General features: G+C 35.0%; 1 protein-coding gene across 3 annotated transcripts in view; it reads left to right on the plus strand.

Annotated features, from left to right (window-relative positions):
* The window catches only part of STRN3 (striatin 3), a 67,986-nt gene that overhangs the window by 41,623 nt on the left and 1,718 nt on the right, over window positions 1-24,645 (plus strand). For 2 of the 3 annotated variants that reach the window (XM_049825089.1, XM_049825090.1), the window contains 9 exons: window positions 1,985-2,125; window positions 7,575-7,708; window positions 15,485-15,660; window positions 15,793-15,840; window positions 18,751-18,872; window positions 20,206-20,373; window positions 20,640-20,780; window positions 22,159-22,266; window positions 24,464-24,550. In XM_049825089.1, coding sequence (XP_049681046.1) covers window positions 1,985-2,125; window positions 7,575-7,708; window positions 15,485-15,660; window positions 15,793-15,840; window positions 18,751-18,872; window positions 20,206-20,373; window positions 20,640-20,780; window positions 22,159-22,266; window positions 24,464-24,550 — 1,125 coding nt within the window. The remainder of the gene's footprint in view (window positions 1-1,984; window positions 2,126-7,574; window positions 7,709-15,484; window positions 15,661-15,792; window positions 15,841-18,750; window positions 18,873-20,205; window positions 20,374-20,639; window positions 20,781-22,158; window positions 22,267-24,463; window positions 24,551-24,645) is intronic. The other variant, XM_049825091.1, reaches the window with a different exon arrangement.

The following is a 24,645-nucleotide window of genomic DNA, read 5'->3' on the forward strand; positions in this document are numbered from 1 at the left end:
TTACATTTACAAGAATGTATTTGCTGCTGGTCACTGTAGGTGGCTGGCTGACGGCCAACTGGAATAAAGACCAAAGCAAGCTTTGTGGCCTGCATGGTAGAGACCTGGCCATTTTAAGAATGACTTTTTTTTTATATGAGATTTCACCTGCTGACTGCAATTAAGTATTGTACCTTTGAAATAAAATCCGATGAGTCCGGTGGCTATTAGAAAAAAAAGTGTTGGTGCAAAAGAGACATTCCTCATTTTTAATGTTTTACACTTGCTTCATTAGCTGAGATCACAAGTTTCTAGACTCACTTCTACATGAGAGTGAAATGAAACTTAACCACTCAAGAAATCTGTTCTGTTGCATAAGGGAAACTTTTGGAAGCCATTTTATTCTCAAACTACTTCTGGGTAGCAGCCTTTGTAGATTTAATTGGAATACTAAGTGTTCTGTAAAAGAAAGAAAGAAAATATCAAAAGCCTAAAAAGAAGTATAGGGAATTCTGTATTATGGGGCAAAATGAAAATATTTTGCAAGTATTAATGAGTATAGCTATATAGCATCCCTCTTGGGGTATTCGTGGTATACTTTTGCTATGATTCTACTTCCAGAAATATTTTTCATTGTCATCTGTCTCTCCAGAGAATTCTTCAGTATCTCCAGAGAATTAAATTATTGATGGATACTTATTTTTGAACACATCAATTTTGAGCATTTTTTGTTAGTAAGGGCTAAAAATGGAAATGATCAGATATTGTTTGCAAGAGTGTCTTCTAGTGTTTAACTGTTTAAACAAACAGTTTTGCTTTTGATAAGTCATCTGTAATTATAGTGTTTACCTTTTGCTTTTTTAAGAGCTTTGTTTTAGTTTTGATTTCTTTTTTAATAAAAGTGTTACATGTCACCTCAGAGTATAGGAAATGGTTTCCTAATGCTTCCTTCACTAAAAAATTGACATATTTGAAAATCATTTAAGTTCTAATCTGCCCTATTAAAGACAGTAAACACTTAGATTTTAGCAAATTTAAAAGCATAGTTTTTGGCAGCAGGGTGGTGGGGTTTTTTACTTTAAATGTTCTACAGTATAACTGCCTGCAGTCCCAGGAAGGACTCTTGATTGCTTAAAAGCTGATTATGTCTTGCATCATTGTGGATTGTTTTCTTTAAAGAGATTCTGTCACTGACATTTCACTTTATGATTGATTGTAGCTTGACTTTTTGACGTGCAAGCTGTAAGGTGGAAGCAGGAATGAATTTATTAATTTAAAAAAACTTAAATTATAACATACTATTCTTGTTCGCTAGTGTCTACATCATGACTTTAATGCACATAATTCAGTATGCTTTGTTTCCAGAGGCATGCTCCTATAATAAGGGTAATACACATCTGCAGTTTCATACAGTGGTGGAAGCATTCTTGCTTTTGTTTTTAATAAATACTTTATACAATTTAAATACCATTCAAAAGCAGGGAAAGTTAATTGTTCGTTGCACCCCCATTATGAGTTGTCTGTACTTTTTCCCTCATCTTTAAGCTTATTTTTTATTTGCACCCTGTTTTTCAGTGTTAAAATTGTTTAGTATAGTTAAAGTTGTGTAATAGTATTAGCAAATGTTTAATTCATATGCATTTTGTTTAATAGTTAATGTTCTTTTAATATTTGGCTTGACTTCTCAGTAGGGCTGTAAGATTATTTTTTTTCTCTCCTACAGGAAACTGTAGAATAGCTCTACAAAACACAAAGGAGTTATTCTTTGATTTAGTGAATTAAAACTGTTTGCATGTAGTTTTCAGATTTGATGTATTAACTCCTCCTTTTCATTTCCAAAAGATAATTTTATTAATATACGAAGACAAAACCAAAGCATTGTATTTATTTCAAGGAGGTCCCATCAGTAATTATTCTTGTTTAATTAGTTTAATGGATTTTTAGACTTCAGTCAACTCAAGCGGTAGCAATCAAATGAATCTTTGCTGCTGACATTAATTTACAGGAGTCAACAGGACAAAACTTCACGACATGATAGCTGATCTGGGCGATGATGAGATACCCCACATCCCTTCAGGAATCATTAATCAATCTAGGTCACCCTCTTCTAGAATGACTGATCATGAAGGTGCAAGAGCAGAGGAAGGTACAAAAAATTCAGCTACTTATTATATTTCAGGAGATTTCTTTTAGAAAGCACACGCTGTAATTTACTGTCCCCTCTGTAAAGCCCAATGCAATTGCAGATTGCCACATTATTATTTTATTTGCAATTCTTCCCAAATGGTTTTCTGAGAATATGGCTTGAATTTCTGTGGCTTATCGTAACTCATCATTATTTCATAAGTATTTTTAAACAACTTTATGTACAGCAGTGTGTTCTGAAACTATTCACTATTAAATCCCTGTTTGCAGACCCCCTGCCCTGTTAGCGAAACCTTTTACAGATAGGGTGTTACTGATTGAGGGGAAAAAAGGTGAGTATTAACATTTGATACATAGTCTGCATTTTAAAGTGAAATTTAAAAGTGGTTATTTGTTATGAGACTAACTTGTCTCTCTTCCTCAACTTTAATGTTCTCTTTTTTAAAAATTTCTCTTGGTCTATATATACAAGTGTACAAAGACACTATTTATTTGTTTACAAAGTATTGATTTCAATTCCAGAATTATCTTAAGCAATGGAAGTTAGTGGCAAACTATTATCTGAATAGTCCAAAATCTTGTATTTGGCTTTTTTTGTTTTAAAGGAATTATTTTCCTTGTATTGAGATTAGAATACCATTATATAAATTCTGTCCTCTACTCAGAACATGCTCATTCAAAATACTCAGCTGAATTCCAATTTGGCTCCTTTATGATGATCTTTGACTCATAAGCCCTGGCATGTTATCAGCTATACCGGAAATGGAAAGAATTTGCATTATTATTGATCCTGATAATCTGTTGGTTCTCCTATTCTTCCTTCACCCCTGCCACCACAAATGCCTGTCACCAGGCAAGCAGATAAATAGAAATTTTGGAGGGTTTTTTTTATTGCTCTCTCAAACTATTATTTTACAAAAGTGTTTTGTCTTCACACCTTCTCTTTAACTGCCTTCCTTTTCATTTTTGTTTTTATTTACGACTGAAAGATGTATCAAGTATGAAATTTACCTATGGAGTGCAATTGAAAAACCTACTAGTGAAGTACCACTTGCTAAAACTTGTGCATGTACATTTAAGTTGTATTTAGGTTTAGTATGTATTTACATGCTTTATGTTGCCTTTTAGCCTTGTTAAGGTTTTAAGGGCACGTGACCCTACAGTTACCTCGGTCTGGTTTAGGCTATTTTTCTTAAGGCCATACATGTTGTGCAAAGGAGCATAGATGTTTGTAGTTAAGGACAGGCCATATAGTTGTTGTCTCTTTTAGAGACTTTACATCTAAAATAATATTGGACAGAACAATCTTTCTGAAGAACTGGATGCTAAATTTGAATTTGATAGGGACTGACTTGTATTGCCTGGTTCCTGTAGCACAAACAATGTCCACTTCAAATAGAGGTTGTCCACACTATTTTCATGCTATTTAATGTGTTCATATGTTTTCAGCTTATCAGTGTAGTTTGGGCTTTATTCATTAAGAGTAGTAGTATGAATATCTCTACCATCATACCTGCTAATTGTGGTTTCTGCCTAACTTTTAAACTTGAATATTAGAGTGTAAATTTTGCTGCTTGATGAGAAATTCTATCCTGAATGCTACACTACTTTTTGGGTTTTTGTCTGTACCATATGGTGCAGAGCTGCAAGCAAACAAGCTTAGTATTGTCTCTGAATCCCTTCTAGATATGTCTTTTGTTAACCAGACCAAATGCAGATTTTGCTCAGTTATTTATATGGTTGTGTTTTAAAAGCTAAGGTTTTGCAGACAACTTCAGGCTTTCTTGCTGGGACATACTAGCCTATGCTGATGAATGTTACCAAGCCGTAATGTTCTTGTGACTGTACATAAGGTTTGTGCTACAATCTGAAGTGTTACAGTTCTGAGATAGAGTCTAATAATTTTGGTTTTGTATAGAGAACAAAGTGTTATTAAGCTTACTTTCTTCTTTTTTTTTCTTGAGGGGAGGAGGGCATTCAGGGAGGAAAGTAAACTATGGTTCTAATTGGCTGGGAATATATCTTTTATACTTCTAAAGGTGTGGTTTTCGGTTTGGTTTTTTTTCTCATTCTCAAGTGCCTGGTTAAATATGAAGAGAAAATTGTTATGCTGTAATTATACTTTATAGGTTAGGCCATAGGAAACTGGGGTTTCCATCTCACCATATTGCATGACTTTCAGAAGCAGAATCAAATGCAGCATGTTTCTCCATCCAATGTGTTGTACAGAGAATTATTATTTTGATGGGTTGTTTTTCTTTTTTAATATCTATAGGTGGGAGTGTCAATCTACAGATTGACAAAAAATAGCAGTAACAGCTAACTGCTTGGGCATTAACTGCTGCTTTTGCTGTACCACATATTAACTTTCTGAAAAACAAGATTAAGATGTCCCTGTTGTATAGTAGACAACAGCAGCATATATGAGAACATACATATCTGAGTAGAGATAAAGCAGTTTCAGTCTGTACAAATACTACTGCTTGATTTTGACTTAATTATGTATGATGTCAAGAACTTGAGGGTAAGAAGTGCTGGTTAGGATTGGCCAGGCAAATATTTAATCATTGCATTTTTTTCTACCTAGTTTCATGTACAAAGAAACATGTACCTTCACTTAAATTTTTACTTGGTATTTATTGATTGCAAACTCAGTCAAACATATATATTATGCTATGAGTATAATATTGTACTGTGTGTGTTAGAAAAATACCTGGATTTTTTTTTAAAGATGAAAAGCATTCTATAAGTAATTTATTTAACTTTATCATTTGCATATATCTATTGATGCGTTGTTTTTGTTTGGTATGCAGAGTTGTGGGTCTTTATTTTTAGTAGCTGTAACATCATGCATCTTTCATTGTGTTACTTTTCTGCCTTTTCTTTATATAAAAACAGCTTGCAGCCATTTTTTAAACTTTGAATATGTCTTATTTTAAAATAGGAAAACCTGCAAATAAACTAACATAGTTATACAACATATACATACATATTGGCAACTTTAATATTGAGAAATATGCTTCTGAATTTTGGATAGCATTAATTTTTAAGCTTTAAATAAAGGCATATTCACCTCTGATGCAAATAAAGCTTGATAAATTTATAATATAGACTCTTAGTGTGGTAGTGTTTTTCTGTGATAGTACTTCATTTTTAGCATAAAGTATATGAAAGTTGATCTTTTAAGGACAGATGACATTAATGTCACAAAGAATTAGTATGACAAGTTCAGGGCTTACTTAAACCTTGTGGACCAGTCCTAAAGATCAAATAGGAGTCACAGCATCACAACAGGGATGGAAAGTGTCCTCAAGTTTAAAATGAGCATATTGCCTTCTTTCCCCAGTGATCAGCAGCTCTGTTCTGTAATGACTAGGGAGCTTGGACTTGTAAATAGATACTTGTGTTTGGGAGGCTGGGACCTTGTAAAGACAGTAGAGGCAAGCCAGGTTTGGAAATTCCAGATAGAAGTATTGGAGTCTTTGGAGAAAAGAGGGAAAAACCAAAACAAAAAACCTAAACACAAAATCAACCAAACAACAATAACAAGAACAAAAAAACCCCTCAGTTTCTTTTGTAGCCTATATAATTTTTTTTGTTCTGCCACTCTGTTTCTGTCAGAAAAGAACCAGGGAAAACTTGGTCTCTGAAGTAATTGAGGGGCTAATTGTTATTCATTTGAGGATTTCACAATTTAGGTTTGGCCAGAGAGCGTTTCTGATGTTACTTTATTTCTTGCTTCATATAAAGTATTGTTTGTTTCTGCTTTTACACTGAGCTCGGACATTTTCATTAAGAAATCAATCCTTAGAAATTCTGGTCTCATCTAATAAGCATGGATGACTGGATGCTCCCCCCGACCCCAAAGCCCAGAAACCAATAATAAGGAAAGTAGCTGAGAACATGGAAAATAATTAGGTGTTTTCCAGGATTATGTCTTTTTCTGAAATATGAGTGGTTTAGAATAGACTGTCAAATTGAAAGTTTTAGTAAAATATTAACAGAATTAAAAAGCTTGTCGATAAGGGCATGGTAAGCTATTTTGGCTGTTAATATAATGTAGCATTCTGATGAGTCAAGACCTTTGTATGGATTGTGAATGTTTTAAAAAGAGGCGATTGTGCATAGTTCGAATACGATCTGCTCTTTTTATGCAATTGTAGGAACAGTAGTCTTTATTCTTACAGAGATGATATTCTTAGATCCTCTCATGCATTTGTGTTGCCTGTGCCAATAAGGTAACATTTTTTAATAGTGCAGTAGTTCTCAAGCATTAGAACTTGTTTGGAATGTGTGGATTATTAGTCCTCTTGTTTGGAACTCTTTTTGTGAGACAAAAAACAGGATATGGATGTTTTTCAGATCTGGAAATGTTACTTTCTCTGAATTTCAAGGGTTTTCTGAGAGGATTAGAAAGAAGGGATCGCATTAAAGTGAGACCACAACTCTCTGCCAAATCAGTGAAATCCAAAAGTCAAGCAAGTTTATTTTTTAAAGATGTCAAATACTATTTAACATATTTTGCAGATGTTTCCACTTAGCTAAAGTTTACACATAGCTAACGTTTAAGCACTCTACCTAGCAAGCGTCCCAATTTTTGCATGGAAAGGAATACTGATAAGTAAAGGCAGTTTCTAAAATATGCTCAAGTATTACAACGTTTAAGCCTTTATTCCTATTCCTTACTGCTAATTTGATATTTGTGGGTAGAAGGAGATACACAAAATTGTTGAAGAGTGTAAAAAAATATGGGTGAATATTTGAAACTGTACTATTCAGATGTGAATTCAGAATGAATGGTTATATATAATTTGTATTCATTCTAAATCATAATTAACAGAAATGTTAAATTTTAGTTTGGGGAAGGCACAGCTAGGTATGATAAATATAATTTGAGTGTATTTTAAATTAGAATCCAAAATCATGCGGAGAAAATAAGAGAGGGAATTCACGATGTTTCTCATCTTTTTAATCATCTGGGGAAAAAAAAAAATCAAAGAAAGAGAGATGTTTTGCAGGAGGCCTTTAGCCTGAGAGGTAAAAAAAAAATACATGCAAGTAGAGATATTTGACTGCTATAAAGCTCAGAGACTTATTTGCAAATGGATAGAGGGCAGGTAGCATGGTTTAGTGAATGAAATATTTAGCTGAGAATTTGGAGACCGGGGACGTACATTTGATTTTGCAATGTAAAGTAGTGTCAGTCAAGTCACTTGGCAGTAAGTTGAAAGCAAAAAGCATGATATACAAATTGTGTATTTAGTATATGTGTGTGTGTTTGCACATGTGTGTGTGTCTTCATGCTCTTTTGTTTTTTTAGTTGGGGCAGTATGTAGTGCATAAAAGTTCAGTTTTAAACACTGCTTTGCTTTTAAGTGATGAATAATGCAGTTTTTCATCAGTTTGAATTATTACATTGAGACTTAAAGAAACTGTTTTGTTCTTTGTAGCTGAGCCAATAACATTTCCACCTGGAGGAGGCAAGTCATTTATTATGGGTTCTGATGATGTGTTGTTAAGTGTACTGGGCCTTGGAGACCTTGCAGACTTGACAGTAACAAATGATGCAGACTATAGTTATGATGTAAGTGCAATTTTATTTTAAAATTCTTTATACAGTTTAATCAGTAATAGTTGGGTCCCCTCTCCCCCACCCTGAACGTTACAGATGCAGAGAACAGAGGTTTCATTAGCAAAAACTATATACTTGGGAGGAGGAGGGAGCACCTTGTGAATGGGCTAAATAATTTGGGTAATCAAAATTAAGTGAGCTGACTTGTTTGTTTTCTACTTAAATAATTTAATTCAGATTTTGTCACTGGGGGAATGTGTTATGACATAAAATACAGATTGACATCTTAACATGAATTTGAACAAAAATGGAAATTATACACTGATATGGAGTATTGAGAAGACATGATATAAAACACAAATATCGATATTAACTTATTTCTTTGCTCTCCCCTCTATGTTTATGTAGTATTAACAGCATAGCCTATATATAGTAGTATATTTCAGAGGTAAGCTTTTAGGGTGTATTTTTTTTTTTTATAATCCAGAGTGTTCTGACGTTCCTTTGACTATATTCATTAAGCTACTACCAATAGTGTTATATGAATTTTTCATTAGCTAGTAACATTTGATGTCTGGTTAGGGAAGTGTTCAGGTAAGTCTTATGTATTGTATTGTATTTAAAGTGTCTTGTGGTTTTGGATTGTGAGATGTTTGGGGTTTTTTTATTATTGTTTTGTTGGTAAGGTACCTCTCTGTTTCTATAACTTTTCAAGTTAGATACATGGTATTTGTACTGGAAACCATTAATAGGGATTTTATTAAAAATCTTAGAATCTGCAAAGTGAAGAAATAAATTGTTTGTAGTTTTTACAGGGTTTGAAAATACTTGTGTGTGACTACACACCTTTTTTTAATCATAGTTCTCCTTCAGTATTTATAACTGGTAGGATTATTAATTGCTGTAATGAAGTAAGAGCTAATACATAGATTTCTCAGTTATTGCAGGGTGTTATGTTACGTAGTTCTATTTCCTGAATAACAGATGAAAATGTTAATTATCCATCCTTCTATTACTGGACTGTATAAAAATAAATGAAAGAGCTTTTTTAAATATTTGGAGTACGTTCTAAATTTGTATAATATATCATCCTGTTCACAGTAAAGATTAATTCTCAGGTTGTCTGTTTCATTTCAAATGACATAACACTTCTGGGAAATCAGGTAACTTAATATCAAGAGTTCAATTTCAGCTCTTTGCATCCTAATTTTCTCAGGATTTTGCCTGTCTAGCTAAATCTCTTGTGTAATCACATGTAAAATGTGTCTGACTTGAGGGTCATGTACAATTGTTTAGAAAATTATCACTTTTTTTTTTAAGTTCCAGTGAAATCTATGAACAAATGGACTTCAAAGAAAAGTTTTTCAAAAGCTTCAATTATGAATGCTTTAAGGCAGCTTAAATTTGAAATATCCAGAACTGGATGTTCTTAACTACTCCTCCTAACTAGTAGTAAATTCCCCTGGGAATTATGAAGTTGAATAGTTTGGGGGTTTGTTTTACGTGGTGCTGTATTTACCTGGTTGAATAACTTCTAAATGCTCCTGCCTGTATCTTCATCAAAGAATTAAGAAAAGTTTGGTTTAATGCTAACTTACATGAGGAAAAAATACTTATTTTAAAGCAGTTTAGAATCTCAAATCAAGCTTCTGAACTTGTCAATTGATTATTTTATTTTATTTCAGTAGTATTCCCATTTTATTGACAGTAACTATGAGGCATCAAATAACTAAATGGTATACTTTCAGCAGTGAGGCAGCCACAGTTGTGAGATTAGATCACAAATAGTTTTTGCAGTTGCATTACATTCTATGTCTGTCCTGTTCCTGAGTTCAGAACTTTGGAGTACCAAGGGCTGGTGGTTCACACTTGCCCTTCATTAAATTTATAAAGGTAATGTGACATTTGGTTCTTAAGGCACATGTTCATAACCACAGAATTTTCTGATTCTTTTTGCTTTTAAAAATCTAAAATATTTGTTAAGCAGTATTCTTTCCTCTTCTGCCCACCAAAATCCCAAATCAACCTGTATGCTGGACAATTAATGCATGGACTAATTAGTATGGTGACCCCTAGGATTGGTCTGTAATACTGTATTTTGCATGGCTCCATTCTTGGGTGGCTGTTTTTAATATCATGAGAATGATTATCAATCACAATATATTAGCATAAGTTCCAGTATCTGTACAACTCCAGTATTAGCAGAATGCTTTATATCTCTGTTATAGGTCATTATTATCTGTTGTTCTCCAATTAGCTCTCCACTGAGAATTACTATATACATAGAAGAAACAGAAGTTCCTGGGCTGAAACGGTAGCAGTCTAGAAGAACAGAGAGAATCAGCATCACTATTATTGTACTTTTTCTTAGGCATTTTTGGTTGTTTTTAGCTACTATCAGAGGCTGATGCTGAGCTAGAAGTATCTTAGATCAAAATAATGCAATCATTAATATGTTCTGATGCCCTAATGGCAAATATATGCCATACTACTTTCTATGCTAAAGGGATTGCAAGAGTGTCTTTGGTGTAAAAGAAGGAATTTTTGATGTCTCATTCAAGAACTGTAGTAGTATAGGGAAAGTTGGCATCTAAAGGATGGCCTGTGAGAGACTTTCAGAAGCAAGATTGGTTTTGATTGTCATGCTTGACTGCAACTTTGCAATATATTATTCTCTATTGTGAAGTAAAACTGTGTAGCCATTTTGCTTATTCCAAGAAGGGGGAGTATTTACAGGTGAGCCAAGACAAACTCGGGAAGCATTACAGTGAATAATATTATTGACACCAACTGATCAAACTGTTTCAGGAGAATGTGTGGTACTTCTGAAAAACCTGACAATACAGTTTTTGTTGTGCAAAGAGCGATGCAGAATATAACTTGGAGTTGCCTTTACTCTTGGGAAACTTAAAGCAGAGAATAGAGGTGATAAATACCCAAGTATGAAATACTGCCTGAGCTAATAAGGAATTTCCAGCAGATGGCAGTACCTCACAAATTCGTTGAAGGTGTCAGTGATCCTGTAGCTGAAGATTATTTTATTGCTTCAGTGTAGTTGAATTTTCAAAATTTTCTCATTGAGACCCTTCATTAGAGGCTCTTTAATTGCAGCTTGGTTTGGGAGGTGTGTGGGGAGAGGTTATCTCATGCTTTAATATCTGCCTGATACAGGAAATAAAAGACAGAATGTTTTTGCTTTCTTACTGGATCATTCACCAAATAGGAATGAGAAGTGATTGACCGTAATTGTCACTTGGTTTCCTGGCTTCATATTCAGTCCTCCTTTCCCAGTGACTTTAGCCTATCTGCTATCTTTTAAAGCGTATCTGAAAAATGTGTGGTAGCTTCTGACTTTTTCGTGTGTCAGAAAAGATAAACTTGAAGTATCAAATAACACAGATGAAAAGAATTTTTTTTGATATTTTTATTTAAGAAGGAAATGTCTGTCCTGTTGTGGATCTGAAGAGACTGAAATTCAGATGCTCTTACCTCTCCATCACAGTGTTCCTTCAGGTTAAAAATTCAATGATAGGTCTTAATTTCTGAAGTTGTTTCCACGTAACTATGGATCTGCAGTGCAATAAGACCATGTCTTACTGTGTACCTGTACTGCAGTACTTGTAGGACATCTTAATCTTATGCCCCAATGAGCTTAGCTGAAGCTACCTCCTTTTTCAGTGCATCTCCAGATAAGCAGATAATGTTAAGCTAAGTTAATGTTTAAGTAAAATAACAAAAAAGCCCCAAAACACTTAATAGTGCCACTTCTGGCGTTTTGCTCCCAATAGATCTATGCTCTTCAAATAGCTTGTGTGAGTCGTTATAGTGCATGAATAAATAAAGCCACAACAGGGTTCCACTAGCTTTCAGGTGTTGCTCCTTGATGAGTGTTGTATTTTGAAAAGGAGAGGATATGTGGACAGGATGGGAATTAAGTTTTAAATCTTAAGAACTTCAACTATAGCTGAAAATTTTTCTTACGTGAATGATTTATTGCACAACTTGTCCACAAGAGTAGTCATCTGTAATAGAGTACAGTCATTTCAAGTCCTGTCTTTTTTGATATCTAGTTCTTTATATTTGCCTCAGTGTGTGTAGTTGTTTATATGCTGAGGGAGTAATAATTGTTACCAAATCGAATGCTCCCATTTGTATGTTCTTGGATTGCATAGCTACACAGAGTGGTGGTGTTTTTCTGCTGTAGGACTGGCTGCAAAATGGAAAGTCCTCATTTATCAGAGCATCTAAATGTGGTAATATCTAATCAGTCACATTATCAAGAAAAAAAAAATAAAAATTAAAAGACTCTGACTACAGTTACTAATTATTGCTTTCTAATTCCTCTGTTTGCTGTAGGTGAGTAGTTGATTGAGATAGGGAAATACATGTCTCCTTGCTATGCCGTTAAGGATTCTGTTGACTGCAGGGTCAAGGAAGAGCTTCCTTCCCTGGTGTCTTTTTTTTTTTTTTTTTTTTTTTTTTTTTGTTGTTGTTGTTGGTTTCTTTTTCGTGTGTGTGTGTGTGTCAGGGTTTTTTTTGTTTGGTTGGGCTTTTGGTTGTTTTTTTTTTTGTTGTTTAGCTCAGGTGTAGTTCCTTTAAGTCTGGTTTGCTCGTGGTTTACAAGGCAGAATGAATAGGTTGCTTGCCTGTGTTTCTATACAGACAAACAAAATGAAGACAAAAGCTATTTTTCTTAGGTTAGCTTGAGCAAGTGTTACAAAGCAGGCATTTCCGAGTCTGATTGCTCCTCTAATCTGTTTAGCAATTCCTTGTGGTGTATGGTTTGTATGTTTTTTGTTTTGCTCTAATTTTAAGGAAATTTTGTGCTAAAGGTTTTTTAGGATGTGTAAAGTGTTTTGTGTCTCCTGACCTAGACAGAGTTTTTGTTTGGTGGTTTTGGGTGAGGGAACAGCAACTCTTGGGTTTGGTAGACTTCATTATTCTAAGCATCTACTCTATGGCTGTTTGCTGAGAGGGGAATACAATCAAAGTTTCAGCTGATCCCTCTTGGTCCTGTTTAGTAAAGTCCACCAAAGTTCAGGGGAAAAGGGAGAAGGAGCTAGTGAAGCTGTATGGTTCCATAGTCTGTCTTCTCACAACTTTATCATTTTGGCATTTACAGTAGAACATTAAGACTCGATGGGGGCAGTGTGTCCATGCCTCCTGTTTTGAGAGGCTTTTGAGATCTCAGACTTTAGAATATTGATATACAGTGTCACATTTTACTACTTTTCCATTATACCTCTGGTCCATTTTGTATCTCATTTATCCTTTGTAATCAGGAAATCCCTTTTCCAAGTCCTTGACTGTTTTTCTGAAGTGTATTTTTCTTGGAAATATACTACTGGATAGCTTTTTTTCTTAGAAGTTGCAAGGTTCTCTTTTTAAGATGTGTCAGTTGTTCTTTTACTCTTGCAGTATGGATGTCAAGATTCATTGGAAACATGGATGGGGGGAAAAGAATTAAACAAGAAAAAATTGGTTTATATATAACTAGATTTCTAGGAAGGTGCACGTGGTGTCTTCTAAAAGAACCAAGATGCTCAAGTCTGTTTAAAAATATCAAGGCTTTAAAGCTATACTTAAGATAGGAAATGTACCTTGTTTTTCATAAGTTCTGTAAATTCTGTACCTTGCAATTTAGCAGATTCCTCTTATCTGCTGAGAATGAAATTACCATTGCAACAGCCATTTTAACAAAAAAGATTTAATGAAATCTTTTCCTGTTTTTTGAAAAATAAGGACCGCTGTATTCAGTCCTGGTTTTCTTGAATGACTCTTCATCACAACTGTATTAGAAGTCAGTGTGGTGTGGATGCATGTCACGCCCAAAGAAATGGGACATAACATGTGCTAAAATTAGCCATTGCTGTTTTAAATGTTTGGCTTTAAGTTCTCTAAGCCCCAGATAGCCAAAGGTGCATGAGGCAACATGAGCTGGCTAGGTGGATGAATACATTACATAATGAGGATTAAAAATGTCGAGGGACTCTGTTTGCTAGAAAAATACCTTTTTTTCTTTTTCTTTTTTTTCCCCCTTTCCCTTCTCTTACCCACTCTAGATTCAGGGAAGTAAATAAATATGCAGTTTGGTCTGATATCTATCAAGTTTAAAATCTATCAGGTTTCTATCCAGAATTCCACTCTGTTCCATGAAACAAAAGAATATGCTTTTTATGGAGCTCGTATATATTGTGCAGTGTAGTGATAAATAACTTAAATCTCGGTAAAAATATTTTGGTATTCAGGATACTCTGAAGTAGGAAGATTGGAAACAAAATGTTTTGTTATGAAATGTATTTGTTGGATGGTATTAAAATAAAAAATCCAGGTTACATGTCTGGTATAACAAGCTTCTGTTGCTTGATTTGAATTTGGCATAGTTTGCACTTAGGACAGAAATTTACATTAGTATAAAGGAACAGCAAATGTCTGCACCTCTGAAACTCAGAACAGTAAATTTTATTGTCTGAACCTCTCTATTTTGATTGGATAGAATAAAATTTAGTTTGAGTAGTGGTAATTCAATCCAGGATATAGATTTGGTCCAAGAATACCTATTATAGTATATGTGTACCTTATGATCTGATTTTTATTTTCAGTCCTGACAGATATAAGGTACTAAGATTTTATTAGCTATGGGAGATTTTAATCTCTTAATAGTGTTGCTGAAAGTATCTTGGGATACTGAGAGATTCTGGCCTACAGTTAAGAAACATGCTTTAACCATTGCATGGTGAGCAGATAGTATGTAAGGCAGAGGATAGGATTAGTTTCCATTCATTCTTAGTTTTCTAATTTTGGTCATCTAATTAAAGTCAGTTTTCTAAACTCCCTTTATAATTACTTGAGGGGAAGAGAGAAGTACCTGCATATGTATTTCTCCTTATGATGGAGGCTTAGGACAAACGGGATGTAGTCTTTTAAGGGTCTGTTCTCTGCATAATATAGATGGTATTCAAAGCTCTAAATTAGTCTCTTGCGGTCACTAGAAGAGTTTGAAGTTTTCTGGTAATTCATCTGAGTTACCTATAATTAATATTAAGCAGCTGTAACTTTTGTATTTTAGCCTAACAGTCAATAGGTTACAAGTATGAATTGGATGTTCACGATATATAAATGTATAGCAACTAAGTTATTGTCTCGTAAATATGTTTTAAAGTCTTTAATGAGTTTTAAATATATTCATATGTAATGTTATGTTTAACATCATCACAAATGTGTATTGAAATTTGGTTTACTATTTCTGCGTACATACCTTCGCATGTAGAAGTATTCAGGTATTACATATGTTTCCTGTCATTTTCAGTCAAGTTACTTATCTGAGGAAGATTACTCACTAGGTACCTGAAGCTTATTTTTATTGTGTTTAAGTGATAAATGAGCTTTTGACAGTTGTAATCTCTTCCTTGGGTGTAGACAACATGATAAGCAAGGAAACAGATCTTTATCTTTCTTCGGGGAAGAAGAATTAAAGTATCATTGCACAAAAGGATTAAAACCAGTTTTTGAAAATCAAGGCTTATTGTCTGTGTATTCAGCATTGTACTCTATTCCACTCTGGGATGAAAGAAACTATTAAAATAGAAAAATTTGCAGACTACCTTGTATGCCAGATAGGGAGTTATAGATGCATATAGACAGATCAATAGATAAATGCAAACTTAAGATTGAACGTATATTAGCTGAATCAAAAATAGCCTCTTTTCCTAAAATACGGGGAGATATATATTATACATATTTTTAAACCCAAGATAAAATTACTCCTTTCCTTTTCTTTTTTTTAAGCTGCCAGCTAATAAAGATGCCTTCCGAAAGACATGGAACCCTAAGTATACGCTACGCAGTCATTTTGATGGAGTGCGGGCATTAGCTTTTCATCCTGTAGAGCCTGTGCTGGTTACAGCCTCTGAGGACCATACTCTAAAACTTTGGAATCTGCAGAAAACGGTTCCTGCCAAAAAGCAAGTATATGGGTTTTTATAAAACATCAATTGTGTTTTAAATGCCTTTGAAATTGATTAAACTCTTAAATGTTATCAGAGTTTTTCAGCAGAGATTTCATGTAATGTAATAACTCTTCCTTTCTCTTTCAGGAGTGCCTCTTTAGATGTAGAACCCATCTACACATTTAGGGCCCACATGTAAGTGTTTGACATAATTAACGCTTGATAAATGCATTGTTATGTCATGGATTCATAAGATACTTAAGTGTAAAAGCCACAGATGTATTCTATTTTTACACTGTAGAGACAAGGTCCCTTAAACTTTGTAAAAACAGGTCAATACTGAGTCCCTGTCATGAACTGCACAGACTATTGTGGTTTAACCCCAGCCAGCAACTAAGCACCACACAGCTGCTCACTCACTCCCCACCCTCCCTGCAGTGGGATGGGGGAGAAAATCGGGAAAAGTAGTAAAATTCATGGGTTGATATAAGAACGGTTTAATGGAACAAAAAAAGAAGACATTAATAATGGTAGTGATAACACTAATAAAGTGACAGCAGTAATAATGAAATGATTGGAATATACAAATGATGCACAGTGCAATTGCTCACCACCTGCCAATCGACACCAAGTTAGTCCCCGAGCAGTGATTCCCTCCCCCACTTCCCAGTTCCTATACTAGATGTGACGTCCCATGGTATGGAATACCCTGTTGGCCAGTTTGGGTCAGCTGCCCTGGCTGTGTCCTGTGCCAGCTTCTTGTGCCACTCCAGCTTTCTCGCTGGCTGGGCTTGAGAAGCTGAAAAATCCTTGACTTTAGACTAAACACTACTTAGCAACAACTGAAAACATCAGTGTGTTAACAACGTTCTTCTCATACTGAACTCAAAACATAGCACCGTACCAGGTACTAGGAAGACAGTTAACTCTATCCGAGCTGAAACCAGGACACAGCACAAGAAGAGGAAGTGGCAAATGTGGTTAGTTGCAATGGAAAGGAGAGATTGTAGAAGGTGATAATGAAATCATCTGAGTCATGTCCATGTCTTGTACTATGGATATAATATGTGAAGAAGATAAATAAGGTAGAATTTATTAGTCTTACCTAGTATCTTCAGATACAGGTCTAAGAAATTAAAAGTACAAATGCAATCATCAGGACCAAAAAAAACCCCCATTGAATGCAGATTCAGTAAGTGAAAAATCAGGAGATTGAGCAAGTGACTAGGAGGATTCTGGATTTTTTAGGGCCTTGAACAAGAATAAGAGCTAAAATTTCATTGCCAGGGTAGGCCACAGTAGTAGATAGGGCATGGGTATTAATTCACGCATATGCCTGTCAGGGCTGGGGGAAGTTGGAAACCAGTGAAATAATTGTAATCAAAAAGTTGATTAATACCTGCGTAAAGTTCTGATAGCTACAGTCAGTTCTCTTGCAATGTCAACCCAGGCTTCTTCCTTTCCAATCTCAAGTTTGCCTGCTTTGTGTGCAGATGGTGGTTCATTACACGCTATAACATATATTCTCATTTCTGATTGCAGTCCAGCCCAAGGTGCTGGGAAAGTAGATTGCACAAACTAGTCTGAAACAAGGAAGGATCTTTGTTGTGGCATATGGTGACATTGAGCTAACCTGAATTAAACAATGTTAATAAAACTTGCAAGTTGAGCTGGGATTCATAAAACTCTTAGTGATTTTTCAACACATATTAACTGCTTTATTACTGCCTGAGTTTCAGGTGCTAATTTTGAATTCTGCTTCCTTCCAATAAGAAGGCAAGACAAAATGCGCAGTCCATAGCCAGTCACAGTAGTTTGAGTGTACTTTGCTTATATAACTAAAGATCCAGTCTCCAACTCAGTTAGCAGGTAAGCTTCATGAGAGCTCTTTGATTAAATGTGGAAGGGGATTACACTTCCTGTGTTGGCCTCGGAAAAAAAAAAAGAAAAAAAAAAATTTAGTTTGTATTAGGAAAGCTACACATACTATCATCACCTACCTCCTTCTATTAAGCCGCTTACTTGATAGAACGTAATGTCCTATTTTTGCTCTTATTAGCTAAAGCATAAAACACACTTCCCTAGGACTGGGTGACTAATTTGTCCTCATGTTTAAATACAAGTGGTCTTTTGAGTGATAGAAGGTCACTGACCAATTGAATTCTTCAGAGCTCTTTCTTTTTCTAAATTTGGGCTAATATTTAGGCTTTTGTTACTGAATACCAAAAGCTAAGGATTGGGGATGTTTTGATAGAGAGCCAATCCCCACCCTGTGACTTCCAGTGAGACTGGTAACAAAGTAATTTTACTATTTTTCCCCTCAGGCAGGCTTTGAGCAACATTCCTTTTCAGCTCAGCTTCATTCTTCCCTTTGCCAAATACATAGATGGATTCAACCAATAGTCTTCCTTTTCACCATCTTCAAATATGTAATTCTGGTTTTTTCATCTGCACTTAAACAACTGATAGACTCCTTATATCCTGAGCATGGCCTGTCAAATGAGCCAGGCATCTAATTTTGGGGATACGGTTTTACAGTAGTGTATCCAAAGGAGCAGACCTGCTCCTTCCTTCGGGCTATAGCTTGTGCTTGTCTGGTATCACAGCAAACAGGTTGACAAAGTTAAACCAGTAAAAGTCTAACCTTGGCCAAAAAGTACTCTTTCTAGGATCATTTTTCTGAACCAGTTTACTGGGGCATAGGTTACTGTCAGTTCCTAAAATAGGATGAGAAAATAGTTGGGGGTGGGGGAGGCTACAACCACCTCTAGCACAGCTAGCTATTAGATTGGTGTAGGTGCACTGTAAAAACTCACTGTTTGTAGGTGAAATTACTGTTGCTCCTGAGAAATAAGGTGGTGTTCTTTGAATTGCTTGAATTTGGATAGGTTTAGTTAATTTGTTATGAATATTTTAACAGAGGATATCTTAACAAGGCATCACTTGTTGAGACTTAAAGATTTTAACAGAATTATTTCTTTGGAGTTTGAATATATTTTTAACTACTTAATCCAATCCAACTTTTTTTTTAAAGTAGGTAGCCAGATTTTCACTTCTATCCTGCAGGCAGTATCAATAAACTTACTTTTCTCTGTCTCCCAATAGTGGACCTGTATTGTCATTGGCAATTAGTTCCAATGGAGAACAGTGTTTCAGTGGTGGTATTGATGCAACCATCCAGTGGTGGAACATGCCTAGCCCTAATGTGGATCCATATGATACCTATGGTAAGTACCTTTTAAAAGATTAACAACTTATGACCATTGTCTTCAACATTAATTTTCTGCTCAATGCTAATCTGTTTTCTAGAGTTTTTGTGAAACGTAGCGGCCATTTGTCAACTAAATTGTGTGTTTTCAACTTTTTTGTCTGTGGCAAACGTTAATTATTTATTCCCACTTGCATTGGTGACGTACTTTGTGTAGAACTGTAATAGGAAGACTGGCAATTTCTGAGGTTTAAATGGTAAAGAAAAAAAATTAATCATAACTCTTATTTTTTAAAAAGCATGCTTACTACTTTGAACCAAAATTCAAAATTTTTGAATGATTATTTATTTCTTCTAATAGGAATTTCTCAGAAAACTAAGATAAGTGTAATCAAATTCTGTGTCTTATGTTTCTGATTGGCATTTTGGTTCCCATAACCAATGTCTCTAAAATTAAAGAGCTGTTAACTGCTTGGAAAACTGTGCATCATTCTCCTGCCATTGATGGCAATCAGCATTTTGTGTTTACTGTCTAAGGGTGCAGTTCCGTGGTTCACTGAAGTTTGAATGGGACAGAGTCAGAAGTTTGAATGGGACAGAGTCAATAATTCTTCCTCTCTCCCTTGTGTCAGTGTAATTAGTGAGCTTATGGAACAGACCAACTAGTTTTTAATTTTCTGCAAAACTAAATTTTAGTGATTTATCTGGCTTTATTCCTTTCCATTTATCTTTTTCCTCTCATTTCTCTACTCAAAGCCTGGTAGAGAATAGATTAAAAACCCCTCTATAAAAGACAACTATAAAGTATCAGGGAGAAGAAAATAAGAATGTGTTTCCCCGTTCCACAACAGAAATAATCTTGGTTTAATTATTAGGGTGCTTGAGAGTTTTAGAGCATGCCCCTGTGTCAACAGAGTACGCTGAGTAAAAACAGCATTAAGTGTCAGTTTTAAAGTGGAAAGCTGATTTTGTTAGGTGTGTTTGCACCTTGTACAGAGGAAGGGCTGTGACTAAGCATCTTTAAGATGGTGAATTTGGAGGGAAGAAGCAACTGCCTCAGAGAGGAGGTGGTAAAAAATGTGTATCATTCTGGAAGAAGGGACATCGTTGTGGGGTTGTTTTGTTGGTTTGGTTTGGTGGGGGGTGTTTTTTTGTTGGGTTGGGGGTTTTTTTTGAGAAAGATGGCAGTGGTTGTGCAAAATGACCTCCTGTGTAATATTCTAGCTGTTGCTTACAGGAAGTGCTGTTCCACAGTTTTATGTGGAATTTAATTTATGTTGAGGTACAAGAAATACTTATTTAATGTTTCTTCACTAAAAAGGTTTCATTTCTGAACTTTTGTTTTTTTCCAGAGCCAAACGTTCTAGCTGGCACATTAATTGCTCACACAGATGCAGTCTGGGGTCTTGCTTACAGCAGTGTAAAGAATCACTTACTATCTTGTTCAGCAGATGGCACTATTAGATTATGGAACCCACCAGAAAAAATGCCCTGTATTTGCACTTACAATGGAGAGAAAGGTAAGTTTTTGCAGTGGTTTTGAAAAATCTGTTACGAGGCAGCTGATGATACGTCCAGGCTCGTTATCTCCATTTATCAAAACTTAGGTAAGAGGACCAAAGGGAAAAGATCTCTTAGTAAAGTAATCCTGGTGCTGTAGCATTATTTTAAAGAAGGGAGTGAATTTCTTCTTTAAAGTAGGAATATAAAACAAACTAAATGTTTAAACTGTCAAGAATTTTAGAAGTGTTTCATTCTTTCTAAAGATATTTGTCTCTCTTTCTAGAGCATGGAATACCTACATCAGTTGACTTTATAGGTTGTGACCCTGCTCATATGGTGGCATCTTTTAACACCGGCAGCACAGTCATCTATGATTTAGAAACATCCCAGTCAGTGGTAATGCTTTCATCACAAATAGAATCTGGTAAGTACAACTCTCTTGTATTAAATATCCATCTTGGATGAGATGCCTTTTTCAAAGTTATATTATATGGTGAAGTAAATGAAAAAGTTTTGCTCCTCTTCTGCATCATGCAATTCGAAAGTTGGTTAGATGCTTAAAGATGCTTGGAACAGACTCGATGGAAAAGATTGTGGATTATCAGGATTTGAAAGCGGTTAGAGATAGTGAAAGCAACAGTTTTTGTTCTCTAAGCTAAGTTTTCTCAAGATTCATTTGTCTGAATTGCATATTAAAACACGTTTTTCATTATATAGCCTTGAGGTGGAGGATATTAAGATAAGTAAATAAGTGAATTAAGCAGAACATTAGTTTGGTGTAGAATTCTACACAGGTTGTGATTAAACACTCAATCCTGTGGAACTTTTAATATTAGAAATGCTGCTGCAACGAGTAAGGTTTCTGATGAGACTCTAGATAGAGGCCCCTTCTTTTCTTGAACCTACGAAAGTGTTCCATAAGGAAAACCTCCAGTTTCTGGTCATTTCTTTCTATGTAATAAGATCTGAAAGAATAATGCAAGGGCAGAATTTGCGTCTCCTCTCCAAGTAGTCTAGTTGACTTAGTGATTACTTAGAGTATTAAGTAGGTTATATAAAGACTTCAGCACAGGTTACAGAACTGTGTAAAAGTTATATTTTAGGTAGCTTGTGTAAAAACTGGCATTGATAGTGAGAAAGAACATGACAAATTGGAGAAATAACTTTTGTAGTTTGAAGAGAGAATCTTAAATGGAATCAACAAAAATTAAGCACAGAAATGAAGAGAACAAGCCTTAAAACACTGTCATATCAAGATAAGAAAGTGGGTTTTTAAGTATTCTAAAAACTTCTAAAGAGATCCTAAGCCAGTCATTGTTTCTTTAAGTTGAAATACAACATAAATATATCTGACAATCTTAATAGGTTAGGTTGACTTCAGTTATTTGGATTCTGTCTCTCTTTTCTTTCCCCAAGCTAAATCCTTTTTGATGTGGAGGTACAAGAGGTGTGTGCTAAACATAAATTACAGGTGCCGCAGTTTGTTTCTACTTGGTTTGTGCTGCGCTGCAGTACTTGCTTGGTTTGTTTGCTGTATCTCTCAAGAATCTTTCATGTGTATAAACCACTTGTACAGCTTTAACCTTACAGTATATTGGCTACAGTCTACCTGGCTTAGCCCCACCCTGTAAAGCAAGAAGCTATTACTTATTTCTTAGGAGATTCATTGATGCTCTTCCTAAAATGTTATTTATATAATATTAGTTAATATAGTAAGCTAAAGTATAGTGCTACAATATTCACGTTTTAACCTTAACCCTTTCTTTAAGGCAGGTGAATATTTTTCTTAATTTTATTTTCAGGTGTACAATCAAATAATCATATTAACAAGGTAGTAAGTCATCCCACGCTTCCTGTAACTATTACAGCACATGAAGATAGACACATCAAATTTTTTGACAACAAAACGGGTAAGGATAAAGAGAACCTAATATGTATGTATGAGTATGTTTAAAGTAAATCTGGATGTACATAGGGAAAATCCATTTGTAGAAAACTTCCTAGTGATGCAGTTTTACACAGAAGAGAACTTCTAGTATTTGTAATGTTAAACCTCTTCAGTACCTTTTCTATGAAATAGTGATATCTGTTGCAGTTGTGACTTTGGCAGTCAGAAAATACTCTCTCAAAACAGGCAGAGAGAGTTGTGAGGGACAAGAAGGTGTTCCTACGTTAGCACTTTGCTAATTTATTGAATATGTCTGCCATTTTCCTCCTGTCTTCATCATTTCCATGCCTTTAACTCCAAGCATATATCAGTTACACTTTTCAACTCTCAGTTGTAAACAACATTGCTTAGTACCTGTTAGGGCAAGAAATAACCCTAAATTCATTGTAGTAATGGAATCCTGTATTACACTTAAGTTGCTGACTAAGTTTATAAAACAGAAATGGATCTGGAAAAAAGGGAAGGAAGGATATAAGGAAAAACTGTACAGTCTGTCATGACTTTAAGTAAGCACATGTATAAGCCCCCTGTTTTAAGTGTGCTTGGTTTGGTTTGGGTGGAGTGGGGGATGGTGTTCTTAGGGTTTTTGGTTTTAAAGGTAAAAAGCTAGATATTTTTTCCCCTTCTCACCTGCCATGAATGTATGTATTTGAATTGTGGTCGTTAAACTCATTGCAGTGATTGTCCTGAAACTAAAATATACTCCTTTAAAGAAACAAAGATGTAGAATAAGGAGAAAAATCTTGCATGAACAAATAACTGGGTCAAAGTGAGGAAACAAAAGATAGAAGTAAACATAATATGAATCATCTGGACAGGGGACAGTATGTTGACAGGTTACCGACATTCATTAATTCAGGGTATTAAAGATGAAGGCTGATGAGGAAGAACTGAAGATCTTAATAGACATACGAGCAGGCAAATTAAATTCCGTATGGCTAAATGTGAAATGATGCATCTGAGGAAAAACAAACTTTATAATATAAAATACTAATCACTGGCTGAGTGTTCTTACCCAAGGTAAAACCTCGGGAGTTATAAGAAGAGGTTGGATGAAAATGTCGGTTTGTTGCTTAGCAGTCAGAATAGCAAAATGAATGTTAGGAAGAAGGAAAGAAATAAACAACAAAAAGAATCCTTGTTAATACCTTTGTATGAATTCTTGGTGTATCCACATGCGTACTTTCTGTTACTCCAGGCTCCCTTATCTCAAAAGGGCTATAGTCAAATTAAAATGCTTCAGGGAATGGTTAAAAAGATGGTCAGAGATCTTCAGTAGCTTTTAGCTTCTTCAGGAAGAATCTTAGAAACTAAATAGGCTGAGATTCTTCAGGAAAACAGACAACTGGGCAAAGATGATATCCTTCATGTTGCTCATGGTATTAGAGGGATTTATTTGCTTTCTTTTCCAATATATGATCTGAGGTTCAGTTGATAAACCCCAACAGGTGACAGGTTTAAAAGAGAAAGAGGTGGTTGTTCTTATGTGCAGTTAAACATTCTGGAACTCCTTCCAAAAAGCATCATAAGATGCTAAAAGAGGTTATTAAAAGTCTAGGAATGGAGGTCACTGAAAAGAAATACATTAAGAGTAGTTGAATGCAGGGATAACATCTCTGGTTTGTGACATAAGTGAACATCCATTATTAGAAGCTGGAGAGTATTCTGGGCAAGTATCAGTTATAGTTGCCTTGTTTTTATTTTGTTCCCTGGTTTATCACCAATAGCCTCTCTCCTAGCCATGACAGAGATAGATGGACCTCTGGTATGACTCAGTAAATCTCTTCTTACAAAGCTTTATCAACACTTTGTCCTACTGGGGCAGGTATTAGGACATTTAATAAAGGGTCTAAAAATTGAGGTTATCACCCAGTCATTTTGGGATTGGCCTTCATTGTCATTGCTACCAGTAAAGATGCCAGATGGCTAAAAAGAGTGCTTATAATGGGAATGGCTTTTTTGAGAGTTGTGTGTTGTCTACCCATATGCTTATACAAGAGCCTGCAGTTGAAACTTAGTAATTTCTAATAGAATTGTATCATTCAGATATTATTGGAATCTAAATAAATGTGTTATTCTATATTGCATTTAATGGGAATGTTATTTTATTTAAAAGAAAAAATACTTCACAGGAAATTCACTGTTTATTTTGCTTTTAGGTAAAATGATCCATTCTATGGTTGCTCACTTGGATGCTGTCACAAGCCTAGCTGTAGATCCTAATGGAATCTATTTAATGTCTGGAAGTAAGGGGGTTTTTATATTCTGTATACTCTATAAATTTTGCATTTATGATGCACCTAAGTGTCTGACAAATCTAACTTTGTCTCATCTTTTTTTT

The sequence above is a fragment of the Accipiter gentilis genome, chromosome 22 (assembly GCF_929443795.1).
Source record: "Accipiter gentilis chromosome 22, bAccGen1.1, whole genome shotgun sequence".
In the NCBI taxonomy this organism is placed as follows: domain Eukaryota; kingdom Metazoa; phylum Chordata; class Aves; order Accipitriformes; family Accipitridae; genus Astur; species Astur gentilis.